General features: G+C 37.9%; 2 protein-coding genes across 2 annotated transcripts; one reads left to right on the forward strand and one right to left on the reverse strand.

The window, feature by feature from the left end:
* Positions 1-132: 132 nt before the first annotated feature.
* Positions 133-16,089, forward strand: appl1 (adaptor protein, phosphotyrosine interacting with PH domain and leucine zipper 1). Its single transcript, XM_088069910.1, has 22 exons — positions 133-326; positions 2,134-2,232; positions 2,359-2,418; positions 3,814-3,885; positions 4,019-4,106; positions 5,073-5,114; positions 5,731-5,789; positions 5,991-6,137; positions 6,265-6,347; positions 6,579-6,740; positions 7,698-7,886; positions 8,002-8,044; positions 8,140-8,196; positions 8,973-9,064; positions 9,252-9,431; positions 9,659-9,714; positions 10,852-11,026; positions 11,480-11,516; positions 11,614-11,754; positions 11,844-11,894; positions 12,016-12,105; positions 12,882-16,089. The coding sequence occupies exons 1-22, from the start codon at positions 273-275 to the stop codon at positions 13,032-13,034; spliced, it is 2,130 nt and encodes a 709-aa protein (XP_087926036.1). The 5' UTR covers positions 133-272; the 3' UTR covers positions 13,035-16,089.
* A 3,016-nt stretch (positions 16,090-19,105) lies between these two features.
* Positions 19,106-25,251, reverse strand: LOC121960398 (ADP-ribosylation factor 4-like). The gene is given in 7 exon segments (XM_042510072.2): positions 19,106-20,819; positions 22,208-22,330; positions 22,633-22,704; positions 23,122-23,231; positions 23,750-23,809; positions 23,812-23,829; positions 24,807-25,251. Coding segments are annotated over 7 exon segments (537 nt in total). The 5' UTR covers positions 24,874-25,251; the 3' UTR covers positions 19,106-20,732.
* Positions 25,252-25,481: the final 230 nt, after the last annotated feature.

Below are 25,481 nucleotides of genomic sequence, written 5' to 3' on the forward strand. Positions count from 1 at the left end.
CTAGTTGTGCTTATTCCATAGCATGGGCGATCCTTGTTAGAGCCAACATGGCGCCGTTTCCCCTTTAAACAATACAGCCAATCGAATTCGTGGAATTCTTTTCTGACCAATCAGAGCCCACGTGGAGGGCGGGACCTGCGGAGCCGGGAGGAGCTGTTTGGGGTGTTGTGAATTCGTGTAGCAAAGAAATCTTGAGTGGGAGTTGTCTGGACTGATTTGTTGTGAGTTTTGACCGTCGTTTCGCACCGATCAGCACCGCGCCAGCCGCAGCCATGCCCGGGATAGAGAAGCTGCCGATAGAGGAGACGCTGGAGGACAGTCCGCAGGTAACAGTCCTCTTCCCTGGAGCCTTCAGCTAGCATGCTAACGTTAGCGGTTTCTGTGGCTAGGCTAACTGTCTTTGTAGGCTCAGTGTTTGCCAACAACCAGCCGAGAGATGCCAAGTTCAGGCAGCAGCTAACCGCTAACGGCCCAGCTAATCAAAGCTGTCAGTCAGACCGCAGTAACGGGACCTGCCAGCTGCGGATCGGCGTCAGACTGTGGCGGCTGCACCGATCAGCTGATGGGGAGCTCCGTCAAGACCGGAGGTCAAAATGTCAACAACAGACAACGCTGGTTACTCAGACAAAAAACTCGTTAAATGACTAGTTAGCCGGCTACTTCCTTAGCCTCTTGGCTCGCTGCTTCCACTGGTATCTGTTAATCTTTTGGCCAAACAGCAGAGTGTCCTCCTGCTGCTTTATGTTATTGATAAACGTCAGTTTCTTTGCACAGGCCGTCACAAACTGTCAATAACCCTGATTTACCAAAACATCCACTACTCCCATTACAGATTATGATCTAACAGATTAAATGCATCACTTATTAGTATGTACATAACACCTACCACTGTCAATATAAATATTGCAGTACATATACATGTATACATCATGTGCATACTGTACATTATCATCCAGTCCATGTATAGAAATTTAGTATTTATCAATTTGCACTATTTTAACAGATAACAAATTACACTGTACATACTGTACATACTGGGCGTCGACAGATTATTGGGCCAATATTTGGCATTTTGTTGATTATCTGTATCAGCATTTTATTTTAATGATTGCTGATAAAATTAATTCATGAAAAAGTGCGTATTACTCTCAGCCAAGACCAGGGAAGGCAGTCTGCAATACATGCAAAGAAAGTGTCAGCACCGGAGGAACCTTTTTACTCATTCATTTTTTATTAAAATTTTCACTCAACTTTATTTTAAAAAGTTGTAGGTAACTAGCTATATATGAAGTGGAACATTTCAGTTTTGTTTCATCATTTGTTAAAGGCATTTTAATAAAGTTTTGTGTTGGAGTTTGTTATTTTTATTGCAAATGCAAACTGGTTCCAAATACTGGTTGTTGGTCTTGTTAAGTTCTAATAAAGGTACAAGTATTGGCCCCTAAAAATCAATATCAGTCAACCCCTAGCTACCTACTATACTCACAGTGCATATAACATTTTATTTTATTTCTGTTGTTGGTTATTGTTGCTCCCCCGCCTCCCTCAATCAATGATGTTCTGTGCTGTTTTATTTATTTATTTTTTTAGAGGGGGGGGGGGGCAAAATTACCATGTATTACCACATTTTATATGAAAAAAAAAGATAAAATGCACTTTAAAAAAAAAGATAAAGAGGGGTACAAGCATACAGATGAAAACATATATTAAGTCAGAGGCTTCAGAGGGAAAAAATGCAGAATTTTCCAAAAGCTTGATCCTTTTTCTCTATTAATAAACTGAGTAATTTGAGAAGAGGAGGAAAGATAAAAAAAAAATTAGGAGGTGACTTTGATGATTTCTGTTCGTGAATAAGATTTTAGCTCTCAGTAATAAACTAATGTCTTTTTATGTTACTTCTGACAGTGTGACTTCTTGCTTGCTGGCAAAATAAATGCAAAACGCACGGCCAGACGCACCGTGCCAACAGTATTGTACTGTGTGGACAGGTAACAGATGTGGATTTACATAGATAGGTGTGGGTCTGTTTTTTTGGCAGGGAAACATGAGCCCATTACCTGCTGTGGTTGTATGATCGGTCACATGATTAACACCGACTTCATTTTCACGTCCTGTTGTGTGTGTTGGATGTAGACTCGCTCTCTGCTGGGAGTGTTTGAGGAGGACACTGCGGCCATGTCCAACTACTGCACACAGCTCTATCAGGCCATGCAGAGGATTTATGATGCACAGGTACACACACACACACACACACACACACACACATTCACAGGTGTAGTGCCACTGGCTTCGAATAGAGAGCATACAGGATGTGAATAAGTGTGTCTCCAGCTGTGTCTGTCCTATTTTTTCTCTCAGAATGAGCTCAGTGCTGCAACACACCTGACCTCCAGACTGCTGAAAGAGTACGACAAACAGGTAGGCCAAGTCATCAACCTCATGAAACTAGCCACCAGCCTCCATAATACGAGTCCTTCCACGCTACAACTAGAGACATCAGCCTTGTAATCAGCACAGTAATGCAAACATGTGACGCCCCCTCGCAGCTAAGCCTGAGTGAGCCCCTTTTCTTGCAACACTGCAGGCGAATTTTAACATCTTTCATAGTGAGGATATTTATCTTTTCAAATGCACAACAAAATTTAACAGACTGCTTTAAAACACTGGGCACAGATTGTTGTATAACATTACATGCTATAAAGTATAACAGTAGCTCTTGGTCTGTCTCTCTGGCAGCAGGCGCTGAAGCTGCGGGCTTCACTGATGTTAACACCACTGAGGTTTCTACCTCTATCCTTCCTGTCGCTCGCTTTCTTTACAATCAGAGCTGCCCGTTTCATCCTCTTTGACCTCACTGTTGCTTTCTAAATCTTCCTTACTGGCTCAGACATGTGTTATATATAACAAAGAAAAACTTAAGACCAGCAAATATTTGTTTTATTTTACGCCAATAATGTCTCGTAAAATACATCGTTTCATAATCTGCATCCTATGTAACTATTTATAAATTACAATTACATCAGATGCAAATCATGATATGATGCATTTTACAAGACATTACTGGCATAAAATAAAACAAATAATTGCTGGTTCAAAGTTTGTCTTTGTTATCTATCATATGTTCTGTATATATATATATATATATATATCATAATAGATACCATCTACCAACCCTAAAACAAAAGCAACAAACACTGGTCGCTATGCCGGGGATATACAAACTTGTTTAACTGCCAAAATTCTTATTGACAGTTAACAGTTCAATGTTTTATTATTAACATCCCTAATGACCAACATTTACATACTGAGAGGTGAATTCCCTCCCCATTATGGGACCTTATCTCGGAAAAAAAAGTATGTATTTTTGTCAATGACATGTATTTGTCCCTTGCTCTTGACTACCATACATATTTTTTCTGATAGATGTCCCATGAGGGACATTAAAGGGGAGGGACCGGCTCTCTATTCCTCTGCTGTGAAACTGAATCCTATTTGCTGCTAAAGCGACACATTTCTCCTCACTGTCATCAGTCTATGTAATATATGGTAAATGGACTGCAGTTGTATTGTGCTTTTCCAGTCTCACATTCACACACTGGTGGCCAAGGCTACTGTACCTGCTACTCGGTAACCATACACGCACGCACTCAACACTACAGTGACGCAGCATCGGGAGCAATTTGGGGTTCAGTATTCAGTGTAGGCAGGGATACTTTGACATGTTGCCTGGAGAAGCCAGGGATTTAGCCACTGACCTTCCGATTAGAGGACGACGGATGATACATTTCTCTGTGTTGATGCTGTCGTCTGCAGCGTTTTCCTCTGGGAGGCGATGATGAGGTGATGAGCTCCACCTTGCAGCAGTTTGCAAAAGTCATCGATGAGGTGAGAGAGAATACAAACACACCAGAGCTCTGTCTGCTGCTGCTTTATCGTTGTCTTTCATCTTTCCAGGATGTGCCACACAGGCAGATTTTACCTGATGTGATAACACAACTTCCTCTCGCTCTGTTTGCAGTTGAGTTCCTGTCACGCCGTCTTGTCCACCCAGCTTGCAGATGCCATGATGTTTCCCATCACTCAGTTTAAAGAGAGAGATCTGAAGGGTAGGAAACACATGCAGCGCTTTAATCACCTGACCCTCCACACCTCAGGCTCAAAGAACCAAAACTGGTTCTGACAGATTCGTCAGATTAGAGTCTGGATTTTTTTAAAATATGGCACCCACATCTAGATGTCATGGCAAGAAGGGTGACCTTAAGTACTATTGGTTCATAATGTGTGTTATTATGTATTTGTTCTTTATGGCCATGTACAATAATATTTAGATCTCCAGTGCAAATTGTGATGTAATATGGCACAACTTATTTATTGTTAAAATGTCAATCAAATCATGTAAATCTTTAAAAACTGTTTTTTTCTGCTTTTCTCATACTTTTTTAAGTGTTTATTTTTCCTCTTATCAAATGACTGTTTTATTATTATTAATTATTATTATTATTATTATTATTATTATTATTATTATTATTATTATTATATATTTATACATTTCTATTTTTAATTTTTTCTTTAATAACTCACATCACTGGGTGGAGGTTGGTTGTGTAGGGTGTGCCTGAGTGGATGGAGGAGAGTGGGCCTAATTGTGTAGTGACCTGCCATACGTCTATTTCTGATATCAAATACAACAACACCAAAACTAAAAAGAAAAACTGACGATGGTTTCAGTGTTCAGAAAGCACACACATCACTGGCGCACAGTTAATTTTTCAGTTCACCTCAAAGGTGTTAAATGACCACTCACGTTCTTAAACACCAGACCGGCAAAACCTGTTTCTTTAAGTACCTAACTTTGTGCACGGGGCCAACGTCATGCTGAAACAGAAAAAGTCTTCCCCAAATTGACTGTTCCCACAGAACTGGAAGCACTCTGGTGTCTAAATATAAGATTTCTCCTCAGTGTTACTAAAGGACCTAAACTGGGAAATCTGAGCCAGACAAAAAATACATTTATTCTAACAGCAAAAATATTCCTTGCATCATATTTTAAAGTTCTTTCTGTCTCTCTGCAGAGATCCTCACTCTGAAAGAAGTCTTCCAAATATCCAGTGATGGTAAGTTAGTGTTGCTACTCAATACTATAATTATTATTCCTAATCAATTTATAATTTTCCTTTGAGAATAATAAATGTCTATAACTACAGAGGCTAAGGATTGGTCACTTGCCTATAATGTGTCAACTGTTTATAATAATCTAAGAAAAAAAAAAGCTGCAAATAATCACATTGGAGAAGCCGAAACATACAAATGTTTTACTTTTATTTCCTAATTACTTAAAACAATTAACCATTTGATGTTGTTCTTGAACACATATTTATCTGTATTTATTTGTGTGTGTGTGGAGCACAATTGGTCTTAATCTGACAGAAGATAAGTGAAGAATATACAGCTGCTCCGACACACTTGGTCACAGTTTGATGCATCAAAGTGAAAATTAACCCCTAATCTAGAGGAACAAAATGTGCAGCATGACTCCTCTGGCTCCACATGCACGTTTAGCTATGCTTAAAGGAAAATTACACCCTGTTTTAAAAGGTTACTGGCAGATTATCTCTGTCTTGATTTGACTTACTGCTTTATGTTCTTTTCTAACGTGTTAATGTTGGCAAACAGAAAAGATCAAATATTTCTTAGCATCAAAAAGTCTTACCTTCCTGTTTCTGTCTGCAGATCATGATGTAGCCATTAACAGATACAGCCGCCTGTCCAAAAAGAGGGACAATGACAAGGTGAGAAACACATCAGGTTTATCACTCAGTGCTCCAATACTAAAATGTTAATTCTTTATTCAAGAGTCCATAACGTCTATATAATTTCCTGGCAGAGTGTCTTAAAACGTCCCTTTATATCAGCCACAAAGTGTAGGATGTTATCCCAGTATGTGATATTACTTTGATACTGGAATCAGAGTAACGTCTGGTGTGTTGCAGTTGCGGGCGGAGGCCGTGGAGGACGTCTACACCTCCCGCAAGAAACAGCACCAGACCATGATGCACTACTTCTGCTCGCTCAACACTCTGCAGTACAAGAAGAAGACGGCTCTGCTGGAGCCGCTGCTGGGCTACATGCAGGCCCAGGTATGTGTGTATATATATAAAAAACGTTAGACCACTGTGAAGTAGTCAGAAGCTTTCCTAAACCTGCTGCTGAGTTTTGCTCTTTTTTGTTTATGTGTTTGTTTATGTGTTTATTTGCTCCACACAGATCAGTTTCTTTAAGCTGGGATCAGAAAATCTCACCCAGCAGTGGGAGGACTTCCTGGGAACCATAGGAACCAGTGTCCAAAAGTAAGAGCACTATCGCAGAGTCCTGCCCTCCCATGAGTGCATTATTTCTTAATTCTTTTGTTTGTTTACATTCAAGGTCCCAAATACTGTTTCATCTACTTTAACTTAGTTTTAAAGGTCTTGTGGTTTTGTTGGAACAGCAAATGGATGGAAACATAATAGCAATATCACAACTGTGAGGGGACAATTCAAATTCTCTGTGTGTGTGTGTGTGTGTGTGTGTGTGTAAAGTGTGCGTCGGGAGATGGAGGAGGAGGTCGGACAGATGCAACAAACCATCCAGGAGATGGAGAGATCATGTGACCCACTGTATGCACCTTGTGACCCTGACCCCGCCCACTCACCTGTCTGTCGCAACCTGACCAGGAAACAGGGTTACCTGTACATCCGCAAGTAAGACACACACACACACACACACACACACACACACACACACACACACACACACACATTTTATTACTGTTAATTTGTAAATCAGTCGATTCAATCAATTTATTTGAGACACAAAATCACAGAGTATGACTTCATTCACATTAAAGCGCGTGTGTATAGAATCGTAATCTGATCAATCATTGATATAATTTGATGGTCATAAAGAAATTAAACAGTCCGTAAAAAACATTTCATGCCTCCACTGGTGGATGCCAAAATTTCAAATCCAACACGAAACATATTTGAAGGATAAATCCAATTTATGACAACTTGAATCTTATTTTCTTTGTTTTGTTGATCAGTTTATTAGCAATAACAACAACTGTGAACAAAGTGACATTAAAACAATGTCGGATGGGTCAAGAAATACAAGCAGTCGGACAATAGGACAGGGTTTTATCAACCTTATTGAGAAAAGAAAATGGTAAAATCTTTACCCCAAATATCCGCTGTAAACATCACAGTTGACTCTCTTTGTGCTTTGACTCTGACCCGTCTTATCTTGTCTGAAGCCGTGTGCACACAACCACATCCTGTATTCTGAATAATTAAAAAAGCATTTCAAGTGCACTCGCTTTCAGTTTGATTTAAAGATAAAACTGTTTCAATAATCAGAATAAACTCATGGTCTGACTGCTTGTGTTTCTTTTTTAGTAATTTTCATGTTCCAGATCTCAGATATTAACTTGGCGTGTGCAGAGGTGTTATAACTAATCGAGAGGGCAGAGAAAACTGAAAATCAAACCCAAGATGTAAAAATGTATAATTCTCCTTTAATGAATGCAGTACTACTGTTGTGCCAGTATAGGCGTGAAACGTTAAAGTTGAAAATAAATTGAGAATTACGATCTTTAAACTTAACTTGTTTTTTGTGTTGTCCTCTGAGGAGTTAAAGTAGCTCTTCTGTGTGTCCCTCAGTAAGACGGGGCTGGTGTCGTCTTCCTGGGAGCGTCAGTACTTCTTCACGCAGGGCGGTAATCTGATGCAGCAGGGCCGGGGCGAGGTGGCGGGCGGGCTGGTCACAGACCTCGACAACTGCTCCGTCATGGCGGTGGACTGCGATGACCGCCGCTTCTGTTTCCAGGTCACTTCCTTCGATGGCAAGAAGTGAGAGGGCTCATGCTTTTTATTTCATGAAACAACATAACTCTCTCTTTTTTAAGTTTTCACATTCATGATATGCCACTTTTTAAAACTTTTCTTTCGTTTTGTGTTCTGCCAGAGTGGTGACGCTGCAGTCTGAGAGCAGGAAGGACTGCGAGGAGGTAAGATGTTTCTCTTTCACGTGACCTGTTCTGTGTCGACTGTCAGCCGCTCTATTGTCTCCTCACGCCGTCTTCTCTGCTGCTTCCTCCTGCAGTGGATCTCTACCATCAACAACATCTCCAAACGGATCTACCTGAGCGAGAACGCCGAGGTCTGTGTCCTATTTCACCTCTCTAACCTGCATTTACCTGCTCTCAGATCACAGTGCTGCTTTTGGTTTCTATCTTTATTTTTTGCTTTACTTGGTTTCTGACCACCTAGTCACTTTTGATTTGTTCACTAACTTAAAATCAAACAGTCGGCCACTCACAGAAAAATCTTATGGCCCGACATCACCATAACTGCAGAACCACAAGTCATCATAACTATAAACTATAATAACGTGACCAGCTAACAGGTCTGATTAGTGCATTAGAGACTATTAACTGAGGGCAAAGTTTGTATGTATATTTGCTAAAATGCAGCTGCAAGCAGCAGATGACAGTTGAAAGATGACAAGCAATGAGAGAAGTTACGACTAAAGTCTCATATGGCTGGAATGTTCTGGTGTCCGCATACTTTTGGCCAGAAAACTTACACGTACACATAACGGTACAACATTAAAAGGGCACAAATCGGAAAAACTCAATAACATGATAATTCCTGTCTCATCAGGATAAACAGAAGGAGAGCAGGCCAAGGAGGGGGGAAGTGAATCAATAGGCTGTGTGCAGCTCTAACATGAAATAAGATTTTACCCATTATAAATATTAAATAGTCAATACATGGCATTGATATTGTTGAGGGCCGCAACAAATAAGTCAGTGTGTGGGAAACACTGTACACTGAAAATAAAAATATTTAGACACTGTACAAAAAAGGCCTGTGAGAATGTTGCTGAAAAGCCATTTAACTTCATGTGTTAAAAAAATCCTTTCCTATTGGCAGGAACTGGCAGCCAGAGTGAACCAATCAGCTCTTGAAGCCGTGACGCCATCGCCGTCCTTTCAACAGAGACACGAGAGCATGAGACCCAGCAGGTGTGTGTGTGTGTTTGTCATTCAAAAACCACTAGTGTTTTTACTCCACATGACAAGCAGATAATTGACTGTCAACCTCATAACCAGTCAGGTGCCAGATATAATAAAGACGGACACCGTTGGCCAATCAGATTTCTGTGGAAAAACTCCACCAGTAAGACCATCAGTCTCTCTCTCTCCATTCCAGTAAAGGGCGTACGGGCCGAGCGAGCAGCATCAGCTCTGTGGGCTCCGAGCCGTCGCCTGCCCTCTCTGTGCTCTCATTGGACGCGCTGGTTGCCCCGGAAACACCCATCCAGTTTGACATCATTTCCCCCGTCAGTGAGGAGAATTCAGCACAGAGCAAGACGGCAGCACAGTCTGGCAGGTAGGCGCGCGCACGTGTGTGTGTGTGTGTGTGTGTGTGTGTGTGTGTGTGTGTGTCAGTCCACCCAAATTATTTTAAATGAATATTTATTATGATTATTTAATTCTCTGTCAGGTGTTAGTGTGGTAGCTGCTGGTTGGTGCTCAAGTGTGTGTGTGTGTGTGTGTGTGTGTGTGTGTGTGTGTGTGTGGGCATGCGTGCGTGTGTGTGTGTGTGTTGGTCCACAGAAGGAGTAATCCATTCGGAGAGTCAGGAGACAGCACATCAGACGATGGAAGTGAAGGTAAACTCTTTCTGCTCCTTTTTCCGTCTTGTTATCAGTATTTCAGATTATTCAATTCTAAAACTAGCTTTAATTGTGATTTCTGTTGCAGAAGGTTGTTCCAATTTTGTCACTATTTTGTCTTAATGAAAATGTCTAAGTAAGTATTTGAGTGTGGTGCCGTCTTTGCTTAATCCTCTCGTACCAAACCTTGACTGGCTCCAGTGCTACAGACAGCAGAAAACATCCACTGTAATTACAGTTGGAGGTTGTAGTTGGTGTTATTTCCTAAACCAGCCACAGGAGGCAGCATTGCAAACATTTGACCATCACAAACATATATTATTGTTCAAAGGTTTGGAATCAGTCTATTATATTTTTGGCCACCAAAGAAGAATTTAATGATTAAAACTTCATTTTAGTCAATGTTCCCACAGTGTTGCATGACCTGTTGTAGACAGTCCAAAATTTAAAGGTAGTATCTTTGGACAAACTTTACAAATGTGAGAGTTGTGTTTTATCTAAAGTGTTTTCAAACGAGGGGTTGGAAGATTACCAACCTCGCCGATTATCGGCCAGTTTGGCCAGTTATCTGTGTCTGCATTTTATTTCAATGCAGTACATGCAAAGAAAGTGTCAGCATGGGAGGAACTTTTATGTTATAAAACCTCAGAGAGCTTTCTTTATTTTTTCATTTCTTTATTTTAATTTTTCACTGAACTTTATTTTAAAAAAGTTGCAGGGAACTTATATTCGATGTTGGAAGTTTCAGTTTTGATTAAACATTTGCTAAAGGCAAAGTTTTGTTATATACCAACTTCTAAGTATTGACAGAAATATTTTCATTTTTATTGTAAAAGCATATCAGTTCCAAATATCAGTTATCGGTCTCAATAACTACTAATAAGTCACGGTATTGGCCCTAAAAAAACAATATAGCTTGACCCCTACTTCAAAACACCATAAATAATTTTTAAACACTTTATGGTTGAGGATTTCCTGGTTGTTGTTTTTTTGTTTTGTAAATTTTTGGTTAACTTCATACCCTCAGATAACAAAGCAGCTCATTGTTTCAATAAAAACACCCTGCGTGTCTCCCACATTGTGGATTAAGGATGTATTTGTTTTTTAAATTTCCTCCCCGTGTCTGTTGTACAGACTCGATCCTCCACCAGCTCTTCATAGTTCGCTTCCTGGGCTCCATGGAGGTGAGGACTGCTGAGTCAGCAGACGTCATCTCTGAGACCATGAGGCAAATCCTGGCAGCCCGAGCCATCCACAACATCTTCAGGATGACCGAGTCACACCTGCTGGTCACCTGCGACTGCCTCAAGTATGAACCACATATACTTATTCAGAACCAGCAGCGCGGAGCAAGTTGTTGATATTTTGGTGGAAAATGTGTGGTGGCAAAAGACGTCTCTGTTTCCAAACCAATCTGATGCCAATCTGCTGATTTTGTCAACAAGAGGAAACTAAATACTTGAAGCATATGTGCAGCAATTTCAAAAAATAATAATTTTTTAAAAAAAAAAGCATCACTAGATGTGTATAAATTGCCATCAAAAATGATTTAAAGTGTAAAAGTAAAACATAAAAAATACTTCTGACTGGGGAGATTTTTCCCTATAAATATTATTTTTGCTTTTGCAAATGTTGCCAGTAGTATAGGGCAAAAATCAACATAACACAGATAGAAAGAGGATATTAATAACCATTTTTATTTTGAAGAGAATTTTTTTCTGTGCAGTAAAAACCATTTTTTTGCTGATGTTTTTTGTTTCAGGCTCATTGATCCTCAGACACAGGTCACTCGACTCAGGGTGAGATGATCTGCGTTTCTCTGCTCAGATAGTTTGAGTCTCAGACACATTTCTGATGACTTATCGTCTCTGTGTCCTCCTTCTGTCTCTTTTGCAGTTCCCTCTCTCCAGTGTCATTCAGTGTTCGTCCCATCAGGACAACAAGAGGCTGTTTGGGTTCGTTTTGCAGACGCCGGGCGGGCGGGGCGAAAGCCGAGCCGTCTGCTACATCTTCGAGTCTAACAACGATGGAGAGAAGGTCGTCCGTCTGTCCGTCTGTTAGTGTCACTGTCCAGCACTCTGTTTGCCCGTCTGTCTGACCTTTTGTGTCTTCTTCGTGTGTTTCAGATCTGCGACAGCATCGGTCTGGCCAAGCAGATAGCCTTCCACTCTGAGATGGTGAGACTGATCTCAAACCTCATCACTCTGAAACGAACGCAAGCTCACTTAAGTTTTGTTGTTGTTGTCGAGGTGAATTATTTTTGTTGTCTTATTGACATGTTGTCTTATTGTTGTGCAGGACCGTAAGGCGGTGGAGAAGAGGAAGGAGCACGACAAGGCCAAAGAGAAACAGCAGGAAGAACTCAGCAAGCAGAGACAGATTGAGAAGGTGACCTTTAACCTTATACCCCACACTTCAAAGACCCAGTGAAAAATGTATTTATCCAGGTTTCACCTTATCCCAGTTTTAATTGATCATTTATCACTTGTTATTTGCCAAATATGCTGAGTAATTTTACTTCAAAATCCGTGTCTTTTCTCTTTCTATAAAACAATTAGGTAAAACTGTCTCAAATCTTTGCTCACTCATTCTGCACTCACAGGCTTTTAAAAAAGTTCATCCTACAAATAATAAAACTGACACCATTATCTCGCTACACACACAGCACAAAGTCATATGTCCTTTATAGAGATGCATGATATTGGATTTTTTGCCATAGCCGATATGCCAATATATAACAACTTATTTGGCCAATAACTGATACAAAAATTAATATTTCAGCTATTTTTCCACCTAATTGTAGTGATCATCATGTCTCTTCTGCAGTGGAATTAACATAATATTATGCATGCTTTTAAAGTCACGGCCCACCAGCAGATGGCGACATGAAATACAATGCTTTTTAATGTAGGGACTTCATTGTGCAAAATATGAAAAATACTTCGACTTAGTTTTGATGTTTTCTATATGCTCACTTTGTCAAGAAAATGAATAAATAAAAATGTCGGTTTGTGATATTTGAAGCAATCAGCATGTATGCCGATATTTCATTTTAACGATAACGTGGCGATTTTATTGCACATCCCTTGTCCCTTTTTTTTTTTTAAAGAACCAAATGTTGGGATCCTTAACATTAAACTTCTTTGTCTTCGTTTTAACTCCAGGATCTGGAGGAGCAGAGCCGTTTGATCGCCGCCTCGAGTCGCCCTGCTAACCCGCCTGCCGCTGACGGACAATTCCTGGTGCTTAGCAACAGCCAATCAGAGGACAGCGACGCTGGAGAGGAGGGGAAGAAAAGGGGCGAGTCTGAAGCCTAACAAAGACAACCGAGGACGCATGTTTCACTACCCAGGCGAGTCCCAGCTGGTACTGTCAAAGCTACAGCTCAGGAATCAGAGAAGGGGAACTCCACCCGCCTGCCCGGGCTGCATGAGACAGGAAAACATGCGCTCCCTCTCTCGCTGGACTCTGAAGTTTCCGTTGGAGCCTGTCATTCTGAGAACGGAGGATAAACTGAACGCACCCTCACTATAACGAGGGGGAGGGGAGAATGAGAGGCAAAGTCTTGTCACAGACTTGTGTGTTTTTTTTTTCTGTGTGTTAAAAACGCTGCTTTTTTTACCGACCGGCTCCACTCTCCAGAAAAGGATGCAAATATAGATCTAACCTGTAAGTTTCTGTTTATTATGTTTATTTCATAGAAAAACTTAACAGCAACGACAGAGGATTTAAAGCAAAACAACGTACGGAATAATGAACCAGGATCTGAAGATAAAGTCAGATTTGGAAAGATTCATTGGACGCCTCAGTGTTGTTGGTTAAAGAGCGAGAAAAACAAATAGAAAAAGGGAGCAAAGAGTCTTATTTTGAAGAGTCCTTCCTGTTGTGATGTGTTCATTAGCTGACCACTTTTTAAAACATCCTACAGTGTTTTTGATTAAAAATAAAAAAATCTTTAGGGTTGGGCGATTTTTCTTCTGAACCCCATCAGACCCAAACCCATCGACAATTGCTGATATATTTGTGTAGGTGTGTGTGCGCATCTCACACCTACTTTCATTATTACACAGAAAAATAGAGCCGTTTGAATTCAAGTTTCTCTCTTTCACCAAACTAAGAAAAGCCAAATTAATTGCCTTGTTAACTCATCCTTAAACACAAAAAGACACGAAAAAGTTTTTCGAACGTTCCAACAATCACCAACTCTGCTTTGGTCAAAATTAAACCCTCAATTCAGAGAGTTCGATGATAACATTTATCGTCTCCACGTGCTGTTTTTCCCCACTGAGCAGCGGCGGCTCCGACTTGCTTTTCAGAGGCAAACCGTTAAATTAGCAAAATAACATGACAAAAATAGCCCCAAAAAACTGGCAATATATTCAGTTTATTGCCGATAGCCGATGTTTGTCCAATCGCCCAACCCTAATAATCTTTCAGTTGCTGGTTTTCACTCATTTGTCGTGACCGAATGAAAATCCACTTGTGAAGCCTTAAAACATGCCGAATTTCCATCGCAGTAGAGCTTCAGCAATTAGTAGATTAATCAATTAGTTGATCAACAGAAAATTAATGCAACTATTTAAATAATAAATTAATCAAGTAAGTAATTTCTAAGCAGAAATGCCACTGATGTAATGGTTCCAGCTTCTCACAGGTGAGAATTGTTTTCTGGGTATTTTCTGACTGTTTTTTAGATGTTGTAAAGAACAGTTAATCGAAAAATGATCATTAGATTAATCGATATTTGTCATTTGCAGCCTTACATTGCAGTGAACATCATAGCCACTTTAACTGTGATGAAAATTGATGTTATCATTGAGGAGTAAAGCAGCCGTACGTCCACACTGATTTAAAATGAACTGTAGGCGGCGACTGCATGGAAGGTGAATAGAAACGTATTCAGAGGTCCATGACGTCATCTGGTCAGCACGGGCTTGTTAATTTGCAGGTCAAAATATTTTCAAGTCTTTGGTTAAAAAGTGGTTCAAATTTTGGATAAAAGAACCTCTTTCTTCTCTTTCTTTTAGATCTTTGCCAACACTTTCAACAAACAAAATGATACAATTTTGACCTGGAAATCATGAAATCATCCCCCACTCAGTCTGTAATGACTTGGAAACACTGATATATAGATATTTGCAGTAATATGCAAAAACACAATATTTAAAATGATGATCACTAAAATTTCAGCACCTCTTTTCCCTTTAATCATAGCACGACAAATTCTGTCAGCTCTACTTCAGCCACAGTCGAAATATTTTGACCCCATCCTCCATATAAAGACTTTCAGTGCCAATATTAACTTTGTTTCATAATTCACCTTTTTTTGTATTTCTGTATTTGTTGAGGTAATTGTAGAGAAACATAAAGTATCATTAACCCTGCTTTGTTGAGCATCTGATAGATGTCATGTCGTTTGTATGCGGTGTGCATTAGCATGTTGTCAGGACCGGAGCCACCAGAGCTGCCATGAGAAGGTCTTAAAGGTGTGAAACTAAAGAAATGAAAATTTTGAATCCTTTTCCTAAGAAGATATTTATTCCAGAATTAGATGACAGCAACTTCAGCCTCTAACAAAATGAATATCTGCATGAAAATAGCGCTCGTTAATGAGAATCATATACTGTTTATACTGAAGCCCACAAAAGAGCCAAAGATGCTTCGCTCTCCTTCCTCGCTTTGATAAGACTGAAACGCAGGTCTGACGTTTGGAAAAGTTAAACACAAGCACAAATCTGATCAAACATATTTGTTGACTCGTCGATACTTTTTGAAAACTGAAAGAAAAAGGTTCTGGCTCGACTATTGTCTTCTCTGCTAAGCTGGCGTGTTTTATTCATACAGAAAACATATTAACACAAACTGTCTGCCAAATAATCAGCTGTGTTTCTCCTGATGTCGCAATATTTATCAGCGCTTTAATACAAAATGTTTCTGTGTCATTTGTTTGAGGCCTTTTCTGTTTCTCACAGGTTTTATTCATTAATTTTTTTTTGTTTTATCCAGAGTGAGCCACGCTGATTATCTGTTAAAAAAAACAACAATAAGCTTCAGTTCCAGCATCTATAAACATGACGTGTAGGGATATTAAAGGTCAGAGGTCACAGGCTTCTATAGGGACAACAACATGGTGAAGACGTTTCTGAAATCCCTAAATCATCCGTTACTGAAGGTGATTTCATTTTTTATGTTTTTTTTGGGAGGTTGTTTTCTTGACGAAACCAGGTGAAGAACGAGCTGCACTTTACTGACGCAGGAAAACAGACGGGGGTCGATGATGTTGAACTGTAAATATGTTTCAGTGATAATTGTTTCAGTGTCATGAATAATTAAAAAAAGGCTTTTCATTGATAAATAAAAGCACTAACTCCACCCGCCTGAGTCAGTCTGCTGATGTTTGGCAGATCAAACGAACCTCCAGGAGAAATTTTATAGATAGATTATATAGAATTCAAAAGGTGTTAAAATATTAATTCACATTTTTGAGGTTTGCATTAAAAAAAATAATTACCATTGTTGATTGATTTTTTACACACAAATTGACAATGTTAAAGCACTTGTAAATGACAGTGAGTGTAATAGTAGTTTTCAAAAAACAAAAACATACAGTACATAGAAACTACAGAGAAATCTCAACAACAATCAGCCTGGTCATATTTCACATATTACAGTAGGCATAATAATATTGCTTTAAGGTTAGAGTAAGAATAAAAAACATAAATAAACAGTAGATACAATTAACTGGGATCTCATTCGGGGATAGCAGGTAAAGCAATTTTCTCTTTATAGGGTAAAGAATCATATTTTTAAATATCCTAGAAGAGTCTTTCAGTGTGTATTGTATTGTTTTTCAAGCTGTAAATGACCGAGAATATGTTTGCATAGTTTGTTTTTAATCATTTTATTAGCTGTCATTTTAAAAACCTAATGTTATCAGCTTTTTAAATAATTTTACAGTTTGTCATAGCAAATGGTCTGAGTACTTAAGCCAAGGTGATATTTAAAATCTTTTTTTTATGTCTTCATGGTGCTCTGAGTGCACTGATGGAGGAAAATATGAAATGATTTTGGCAAAAGGCTGCAACACAGAAACTTTTACCCAAAAGAAGAGTGTAAATATTTTCTGAAAGCACAGTTTCTCCTGAGGTTGTAACTTAATATATTTGAGCAATAAAACAGGAGAGGGAGTACTGTGCTGTATATCTTCACGGCCGTGATTCAGTTGTTGGCACAACAAAGATAATTACAGCCATGATGATATTCAGTCCAACAGCACGACCTTGAGTGTGATATTTCTTAAATACAACAGTTCAACAGCTTCATTTATTAGTAGGGGGCGACCGATATTGGTTTTTCAGGGCTAATACCAGTACTGATTATTAGTAGTTTATGAGGCACATAACAAATATTTGGAACCAATTTCCATTTCAATAAAAATGAAAATATTTCTGTAGAAATTTAGAATTTTGAATACAACAAACTCCAAAAATCTTTGTTTAAATGCCTTTAGCAAATGTTGAAACATTCAAAATCATGTACAGCAAGTTCCCAGCAACTTTTTCTTTTATAAATTAAAAAAAATATATGAATAAAAATAGCTTCCTGAAGTTTTACAAAGTAAAAGCCCCACCCATGCTGACATTTTCTTTGCATGTACTGCCTTCCCTGGTGTTGGCTGAGTGTAATACGCACAATTTTTCATTAATTAATTGTATTGGCCTTGATTAATATGATATGCATGAAAATAATAGGCAAAATGCCAAATATCGACCTGATAATCGGCCGGGCGATAATTCGTTGACCCCTATTTAAGCCACAACAGATAAATATATATATATATATATATATATATATATATATATATATATTTTTTTTTTTTGTATTTTTGCACAGACACAAATAACTCCGCAACTGCAGCCTGTTGTGTATTGTGTGTCTCTCTTATTGTGGAGGCGAGTAAGAAGCGTCCTTACCGGCTCAGAGCTGTAGTCTCCGCCGCCTCCAGCTGCCTCACCCAGCTGAGGACTCTGGCTCCTGTCCCAGGTGAAGGGAGAGGACAGGTGAGCTGAGTCCCTGTCAGGTCTGTCAAACATGCTCGTGCCGGATTTAACTGGCTGTGCACGGTTTTGAAGCACCACGCGGGCGTTAGCCAGCTAGCTAAACGGAGGCAGCTAAGCTAAAAACAACAGCACGGCTAACCTCCACACGTCCGCAGAAAAGCCCTCACAGCGGCTCGTTGAGGAACAATATAACCGAGCGTCCTCGGTTCACCTAACTGGACAACTAATAAAACAATAAATGTGACGGAAGACGGTGTGACAGCTCAAACAGCCACTTTTATTTCCTTTAACCGTTGAGCTCGTGCCCCGAAAAAAGTGGACCCTCATTAAAACAGGTGTTCCGTCCGGGGGCGGAGCCTTACGTGCTGCGTCACACAGTGTCGTGACAGTCACAGTGCCTGATGCGAGTTCTCGTCAGCTCGCATTGAGAGCAGAAAAAGCAACACATTTTTATTATTATTTACAAAAACTTATTTGGTGTGACCCCGGACGTAATGTGAAAATGTATTATTTTTGTTACTGTCCATGTCCTTTTTTTCTTTAAATAATATTTTATTTATATTTATTGGTTTATGAATTGATATCATGTTTATTTATTATTATTTATTATCTTCTGTGTAGAAACAATTGTTCTTGTTTGTCTGACTTATTTTGTACATATTTTTTGTTAAATAAAGCTGAAAAAAGGTCTATGGAGTCATCTTGTCAGCTATAATTTGCCTTAACCCCAATATTAAACCCATGTGAGACCTCACACGTAATTGGATATTATTTAGCATATTAGTTTAATTTCTTTTGAAAATATTAGAAAAAAAAGGTAAATGACCAACTTGGTAAGAAATGTCCCAAAAATTGCAAACAAAATGAGTAAAATGTGACAACAAGGGGCTGGATTGTTAGAAAATATGCAAAAAATCAGGAAAATGGCCCAAAAACTATACTTATAATTACAATAATTTTATATGTAAAATCGTGTAACAGAAAACATAAAACACAGAGAAAAAAATACATTTTTTAACACTCTTTAGCACTCTTTACTCATTTTTTTTGTCTGTTTTTGCTTATTATTTTTAATTCATTACAGTACTGTCAGATAAATACTGGCCGTTAATGTTTGCCTACTTAAAAGTTTAGGACAGCCGGAAACGGAGTGATACATGAAGAGTTAAAAGTCCCTGTGATGTTGTACTGTAGCACTCAATGAATGCCTCTCGACCAATCAAATTGCTCGGTCAGAACTAACTATTGTATAATAATTCATGCAATTTACATCAATTCTTTTGAATTGACTATAAAGAGTTGGTACAGACAGGTCTGTAAACAAAATAAACATTTCGGTGACCACACCAACTTTATTATTGAATAAATATGAACAAAATTGATTGAAAAATATAAAAATATACGTTTTCATACATCTAGTCTGTGAAATATAAGAGAATAGGTCATACCTTTCCAGAAATATCTTCACAAATTATCCAAAAAGCAACACAAAGAATGACACAGTCCAAAGTATGTTCAAATTTGCCTAACAAAATCAGCGAGACATAAACTCACATAAATCATACTTTAAGGAACGAGTCAAGTTTTATAATTAACTACTAGAAGTACAGCTGATTTATTAAATAAAAACATACATTTATTTCAAATGTAAAACCACTAACAACAGATGACAGATAAACTGAAGCTAATTGCTCATGTTTATTAATGAGATATAATAGTTCCATAAATGATAAACAACATAAATAAAATCAGTGCAGTTTTACTTGTTCCCCATTAAAATAATCCACCTGGAAGTCTAAAACAATGGCAACATCACCGGGCACTTTTGTTATACAAAATTATGTATATACATTTTTGGTAATTCTTAATTGGCTTTCTAACACATTGATTAAAGTGATTAAACATTCGACATCACTGCTGCAGTGTTATATGAATTGCAATCGATTGATTATTGTGACGTTTGTTTCATCAACTCCTCTCTACACTTACTGCTTACATCAGAGGCAATCGGCTCCACAGCCAAAGACCTGTTCACACCACACTGGTTTTACCATAAATATGAGAAATAGTAAAAAGACATTAAGGCATGCCTTGAAAAGTAAAATGATAAAGTAACTAGGACATGTAGGAAGGCTTTATAAGCTGACAGATGTTCACATTTTTACACCGTTCACTGACAGCAGACTGAAATAACACATTCAAACTTACCTCTATATATACATATAATTAATATAATTAAGGGTTTTTCTGACCTTTCATGCTGTCATTATGGTTCTTTAAAATGACATGGATGTGGCATAAATTATAAACTGTGAGTTTTCCAGGCAGATGCAGCAGTAACGTGTCTTTATCAGGGTTCCTGCAGCTTAAGTCAAGTAATATTTAAGGCTTTTTAAGTTTTTTTTTAATGCCACTCAGACATAAATTTACGACCAAATTTCTAATAACCAAAACTGACTAAACTCTTATTGTAACAATAAACATGATGTTTTTGTTCAGTGAAAACGTTAGATTATCTATGCCAAATGTTACATGGAAGACAATGATCATATTATATTATCATAAACTTTTTGGTTTACTATCAAAGGGAGAAAATATTTGGTATTTCTTGTCGGGTTGTTTTGGCGATTATGTGTTCAGCAACTTGAATTCCCATCATGACGAGTTTAAAAACATGAATTCATGAAAATATTTAACCAAAAATAGATGTTACCAGTTATTTTGACATTTTACTATGTAACATCAGAAAATGTCTGAGAATTTTAAGACTTTTGTAACATTAATTAAAGTAATTTTAACACCAATAAGGGCCTTATCTTTAGATTCATTAGATCCATGCCTTTTAAGACTTTTTTTTAGGGATCTGCAGGAACCCTGTTTATGTTGAAGGGATCCTTCATGTTCCTCCCGGAGTCTCTGGTTCGGCTCAGCTCCCAGCAACATGTCGGCATAACATCATCGTTTTAGGATCTGGTCTGAGAGCCAGTCCAGACCCTCGGCCAGACCAGTGCCACTGACGGCACAGGACGCCTGGACATACCACTGCAGAGACACACAGAGGGACAAAGACATGAGCTCAGCTGCAGTCTAATGTAAGTTTGACAGTCCTGAAAATAATCACTCGCTGCTGTGTCTCTGCATCAGGAGGGCGCCGAAGTTTATACTGAACCTGCTGTTAACACAAGATTTAAGGGAGCGCTCCTGGTGATCAAGTTTAAATTTTTAACATATATATAACACCATGAATCTTCACAAGTTAATTACTTATATTAAGGCAATTCTTTTTTTGTACTACAAGTATCTTAATTTTTATGCTTAATTACTTTTAAATAACTTTTTTAATAATTGGGGGAAGGTTCTGTTTGTTTGTTTTTTAAAAGTTTTTAGGCCATACTATACTAGGACTTTTTTTAAATGCCATATTATACTATCACTTTTTTTTCTTTTTTTACTTTTCATGCCATGCTATACTGTCATATATTTATTTTCATGCCTATACTATACTATGACCTTATTTAATGACTTTTTTTTTTGCTTTACTATACTATCACCTTTTCTTTTTTAAATCACTATTGCCTTTTATGCCATACCATAGAATGACCTGTTTTTATACCATTCTATGCTATGACTTTTTAATAAGTCTTTTTTTGTGCCATACCATAGTATGAAATTGTTATGAGTCTTCATGACACATACTTCAATATGATAAATAATGATATGGGAGATGAAAAGTTTTAGTAATTCACTTCTCTCTAAATAACAAACATTCAGCTGTTTATTCCAATGGTGGAATTTAAATAAGTATATCCTCAAGTCCTGCACTCAAGTGCAATGTTGAGGTATCTGTACTTTTCTTGAGTATTTGATTTCTGCTAATTTATACTTCTACTCCACTACAATAAATCTACCTTGTACCTTGTACAATTAAGAGGTAAACATTGTACATTTTACTCCACTAGGCTGTTTTAATAATTATAGTTACTTTGCAGATAAAGATTATGAATACAAAATATCAACAAATAAACTCTTTATTGATCCTTGGAGATACTTTCAGAGGTTACCAGCTGTTTATAAAGTAATTAAAATGAAAAGTAATTAAAAGCTCCACCATTACCAGTTGCACTGAAGTGATGAACAAATTCACGCTTCAATAAGTGTAATCCTGTGATATAATATACATTATTTTGAAAAACATTTGGATGCTAATGTTTTCTTAATTTTACTAAAGTAGACCTTCGAATGCAGTACTTTTACATGTAGTATTGCTCCTATTACTTCTTTCACATCTGATTGCAGTGAGCAGTAAAGTGAGATTTCAGACCCTGTCCCCATCATTATGTGTCGTCGCTGACGGGTCAATTTCAGCACAATGATTATCTCCGCATGCACAAACTGCATTGTGGGATTGAGTACCCGCCGTGGACACTTACCGGCTGTGAGACTCCTGATAGGCCCAGGGCCTCAGTGATGTCACTGACGGACATGGCTCTTGGCAAATCCTGTTTGTTCGCAAACACCAATACGGCCACGCCTCTCAGCTCGTCCTCCTCCAACTACAACAGAAAAAAACAAACAAAAAAAACACATAAATTGGAATAAATTATCTGATTTGAAATTAAAATATCAACCATTTGAATATCCTCCTCTGGTGTAATTTGGTTTAAATAGTGGATCTTTTTCTTGACCGCAACAGTCACAATAATGTTAATACTATAACTGCTGCTGTAGCTACACCTCTCTGTACTAATCAGTTACTTATTAAGATTTCTCATCATGTGTCAACACCTGAAGACAACATTTAGCACAGGTGTGTGTGTGTGTGTGTGTGTGTGTGTGTGTGTGTGTGTGTCTGTACCATCCTGTGCAGCTCGTCAGCAGCCTCTTTAATCCTCTCGGGGTCGTTGCTGTCGACCACAAATATCAGACCCTGAAGACAAAAACAGAATATATCCAGCTGTTTAATTAAAGGCACTTTCACAAGGTGTCTTGCTGTCATAAAAGTAGTTGTACACTAAACTGAAATTTAAATGCAGCATTTTTTGTGTTTTTGCTCCCATTTTTCACAGGTTTGAGTTAAAGTTCTGAGACTTAATGCACTAATTGGGAATTGCAAATTTGATCAAATCTTTGTTAGTGAGTACAGATAAAGATGCTGATCAAACAGCGTTATTACACAGGTGTGCCCTGGGCTGGTCACAGTAAAAGGCCACTCTTAAATGAGCTAAAATGAGCTTGAATTTTTTTTTAGGATTTATTAAAATTAAACCTGTGAAAAAATGGGACCAAAACCAACATTTTTGTACAGGTATAGTATTAGTAGTACTCATGACGTCAGTAGTATTACCTGCGTGTTGGTGTAGTAATGTCTCCACAGAGGTCTGATGATTGTCTGACCACCAACATCCCAAACTGTGAAACTGATGTTATTATACTCCACCGTCTCCACATTAAAACCTGCACACACACACACACACACACACACACAGAGCAGTTAACCCCTTGAAACCTGAATTCGTTTTCTTGTGCTGCAATTATATACCTTTTACAATCTATTTGACCCTTTCAAACCTGAGAAAATTGGTGTGATGTCTCTCGATAACATGGGGAAAAAAGGCAACGACAACTGGGCAAGATATGTAAAACGTGACAAGAAAATTGCCTAAAAATTAATTTTAAAAAAGAGGGGAGGATTATTAGAAAATAATCTTAAAATAATTCATTACAATTTTATATTTAAATTTATGTTACAGGAAACATAGAAAAAAATAAATTAAAACATTTTTATCAGCCCTTTAACTATGTTTTTGTTTTCAACTTTTTCCCCTTATTTTCAGGTTTTCTTGTAACTTTCCTTAACTTTTTTTTTTTTGCAGAAATCAAAGTTTCCAGGTTTTAAAAGGTTAATAAATATATTATCATATATTTTCAGTAAATGTGTGAATTATGTAAAACAGATATAACATATCACTGACCGATAGTTGGGATGGTGGTGACGACTTCAGCCAGCTTCAGCCTGTACAGCAGAGTCGTTTACCTGCTGCATCCAGACCCACTGCAGCACACACACACACACACACACACACACACACACACACACACACACACACACAATGTCAGCATATTGTGAAAAATCTCCACCACATCCCCTCTTAGCAGGGTTCCAACAATATGAGATTTTCACTGTACCACCAGTATTGCAGTTTGTCGCTATGAGGATGTACATTTTAACACAATAATTATTATTATCAGTTACAATGAAGCTTAAAGACATGAAAAAAGATGTGGATTTTTTTGTAGAACACGTGCTTGAAACTTAAAACCATTTTTATTGGAAGCAGAAGGTCTCCCTTTTTGAAGTAACTAAAATAAAGGTGAGATCCTCAGTCTGGTTGCATTTTTTCTTCTGTTTCATCAGTATCATTAATATTAATATTAATAATATTAATATTAATAATAATAATAATAATAATAACAATTTTCATGCATTGATGTGGGAGCACAAAATTACAATTTTCTGCATTTTTACAAACCAAACAATGAAGAAAATAATGAAGAAATATTTGCAGATTATCATTAATAATAATAATAATTTTCATGCATTAATGTGAGAGCACAAAATTGTTTTCTACATTTTTACAAACCAAACAACGAAGAAAACAATCTGCAGATTAATCAATTATGCAAAAAAAAAAAAAAAAAAAAAAAATCATTTAATAGTTCAAAATAAGCACAAGCATCTGCAGTAAATTCAGCTATCTTTCTGCACTGAGTACTTTTCCTTTTATTACTTTGAGAGCATTTTCTTGATGATACTTGCATACTTTTATTTAAATCACATTATCTATGCATGATTTTTTACTTCTTGGCAAAAAGTTTTACACAATGGTATTTTTACTTTTTCTTCAGTGAAGCATCAGAATACTTAGTAGCACTTGGCAATTATACTTTTATTAGTACTTCTACCACTTACAACAACAACAACAACAACAAAAACAACAATAATGATGATGATAATAATAATAGTCTCACCCATCAAAATCCTGACAGGAGTCTTGGAGGTGAACCTGGAGAAGATGTGTGAGATGATGACGCCCATTGTTCAGGTAGAAAGTTTCTGACAGCTCGTGGTGTCTCTGTCGGTGTTTGTGTCGGTGAGTGTGTGTCCACGGTTTTTATAGGGCAGCGGGGTGTGTGTGTGTGTCTTACCCACGGTGTCATCCCGGCTGCTGTCAGTTTCGTACACGGTGGCAGCGGAGGCGCAGGCAGCAACACCGCTGTCATGACAACACACCGGAAAACACTACGTCCCCTCACGAGAGCCTTCAAAATAAAGGTTCGCTTGTTGATTTTGAGTCAAAGAGCTCTATTAGGGAAAAATTACAAAAAATATTACCTTCACTACCACGAGCCCACTCACTGTAGATTATTTTGACTCAGTCCCACATAGGCCTTCACCATCCTGCTAATACAGATAGGCTACACTGATGTGGATTGAAAATAGTCCCCAACAAATACAATATTTCGTCCTGATCAACAGCCACAAGCTGTTTTAGGACATTTTTGAGCACTTACAAAATGTCATAATTGCTAAATGTTTTTATGGATTTACAACTTAAGTAAAAAAGTGTCACAGAGTACAAGGAGTAGAGAGTAGGGAGGTCAGAAAGTACCAAGAAGCAGCCTAGCTAACACATTGTTGTGTTT

The sequence above is a fragment of the Plectropomus leopardus genome, chromosome 2, assembly GCF_026936395.1.
Source record: "Plectropomus leopardus strain MGB_pleo_1.0 chromosome 2, ASM2693639v1, whole genome shotgun sequence".
Classification (NCBI taxonomy): domain Eukaryota; kingdom Metazoa; phylum Chordata; class Actinopteri; order Perciformes; family Serranidae; genus Plectropomus; species Plectropomus leopardus.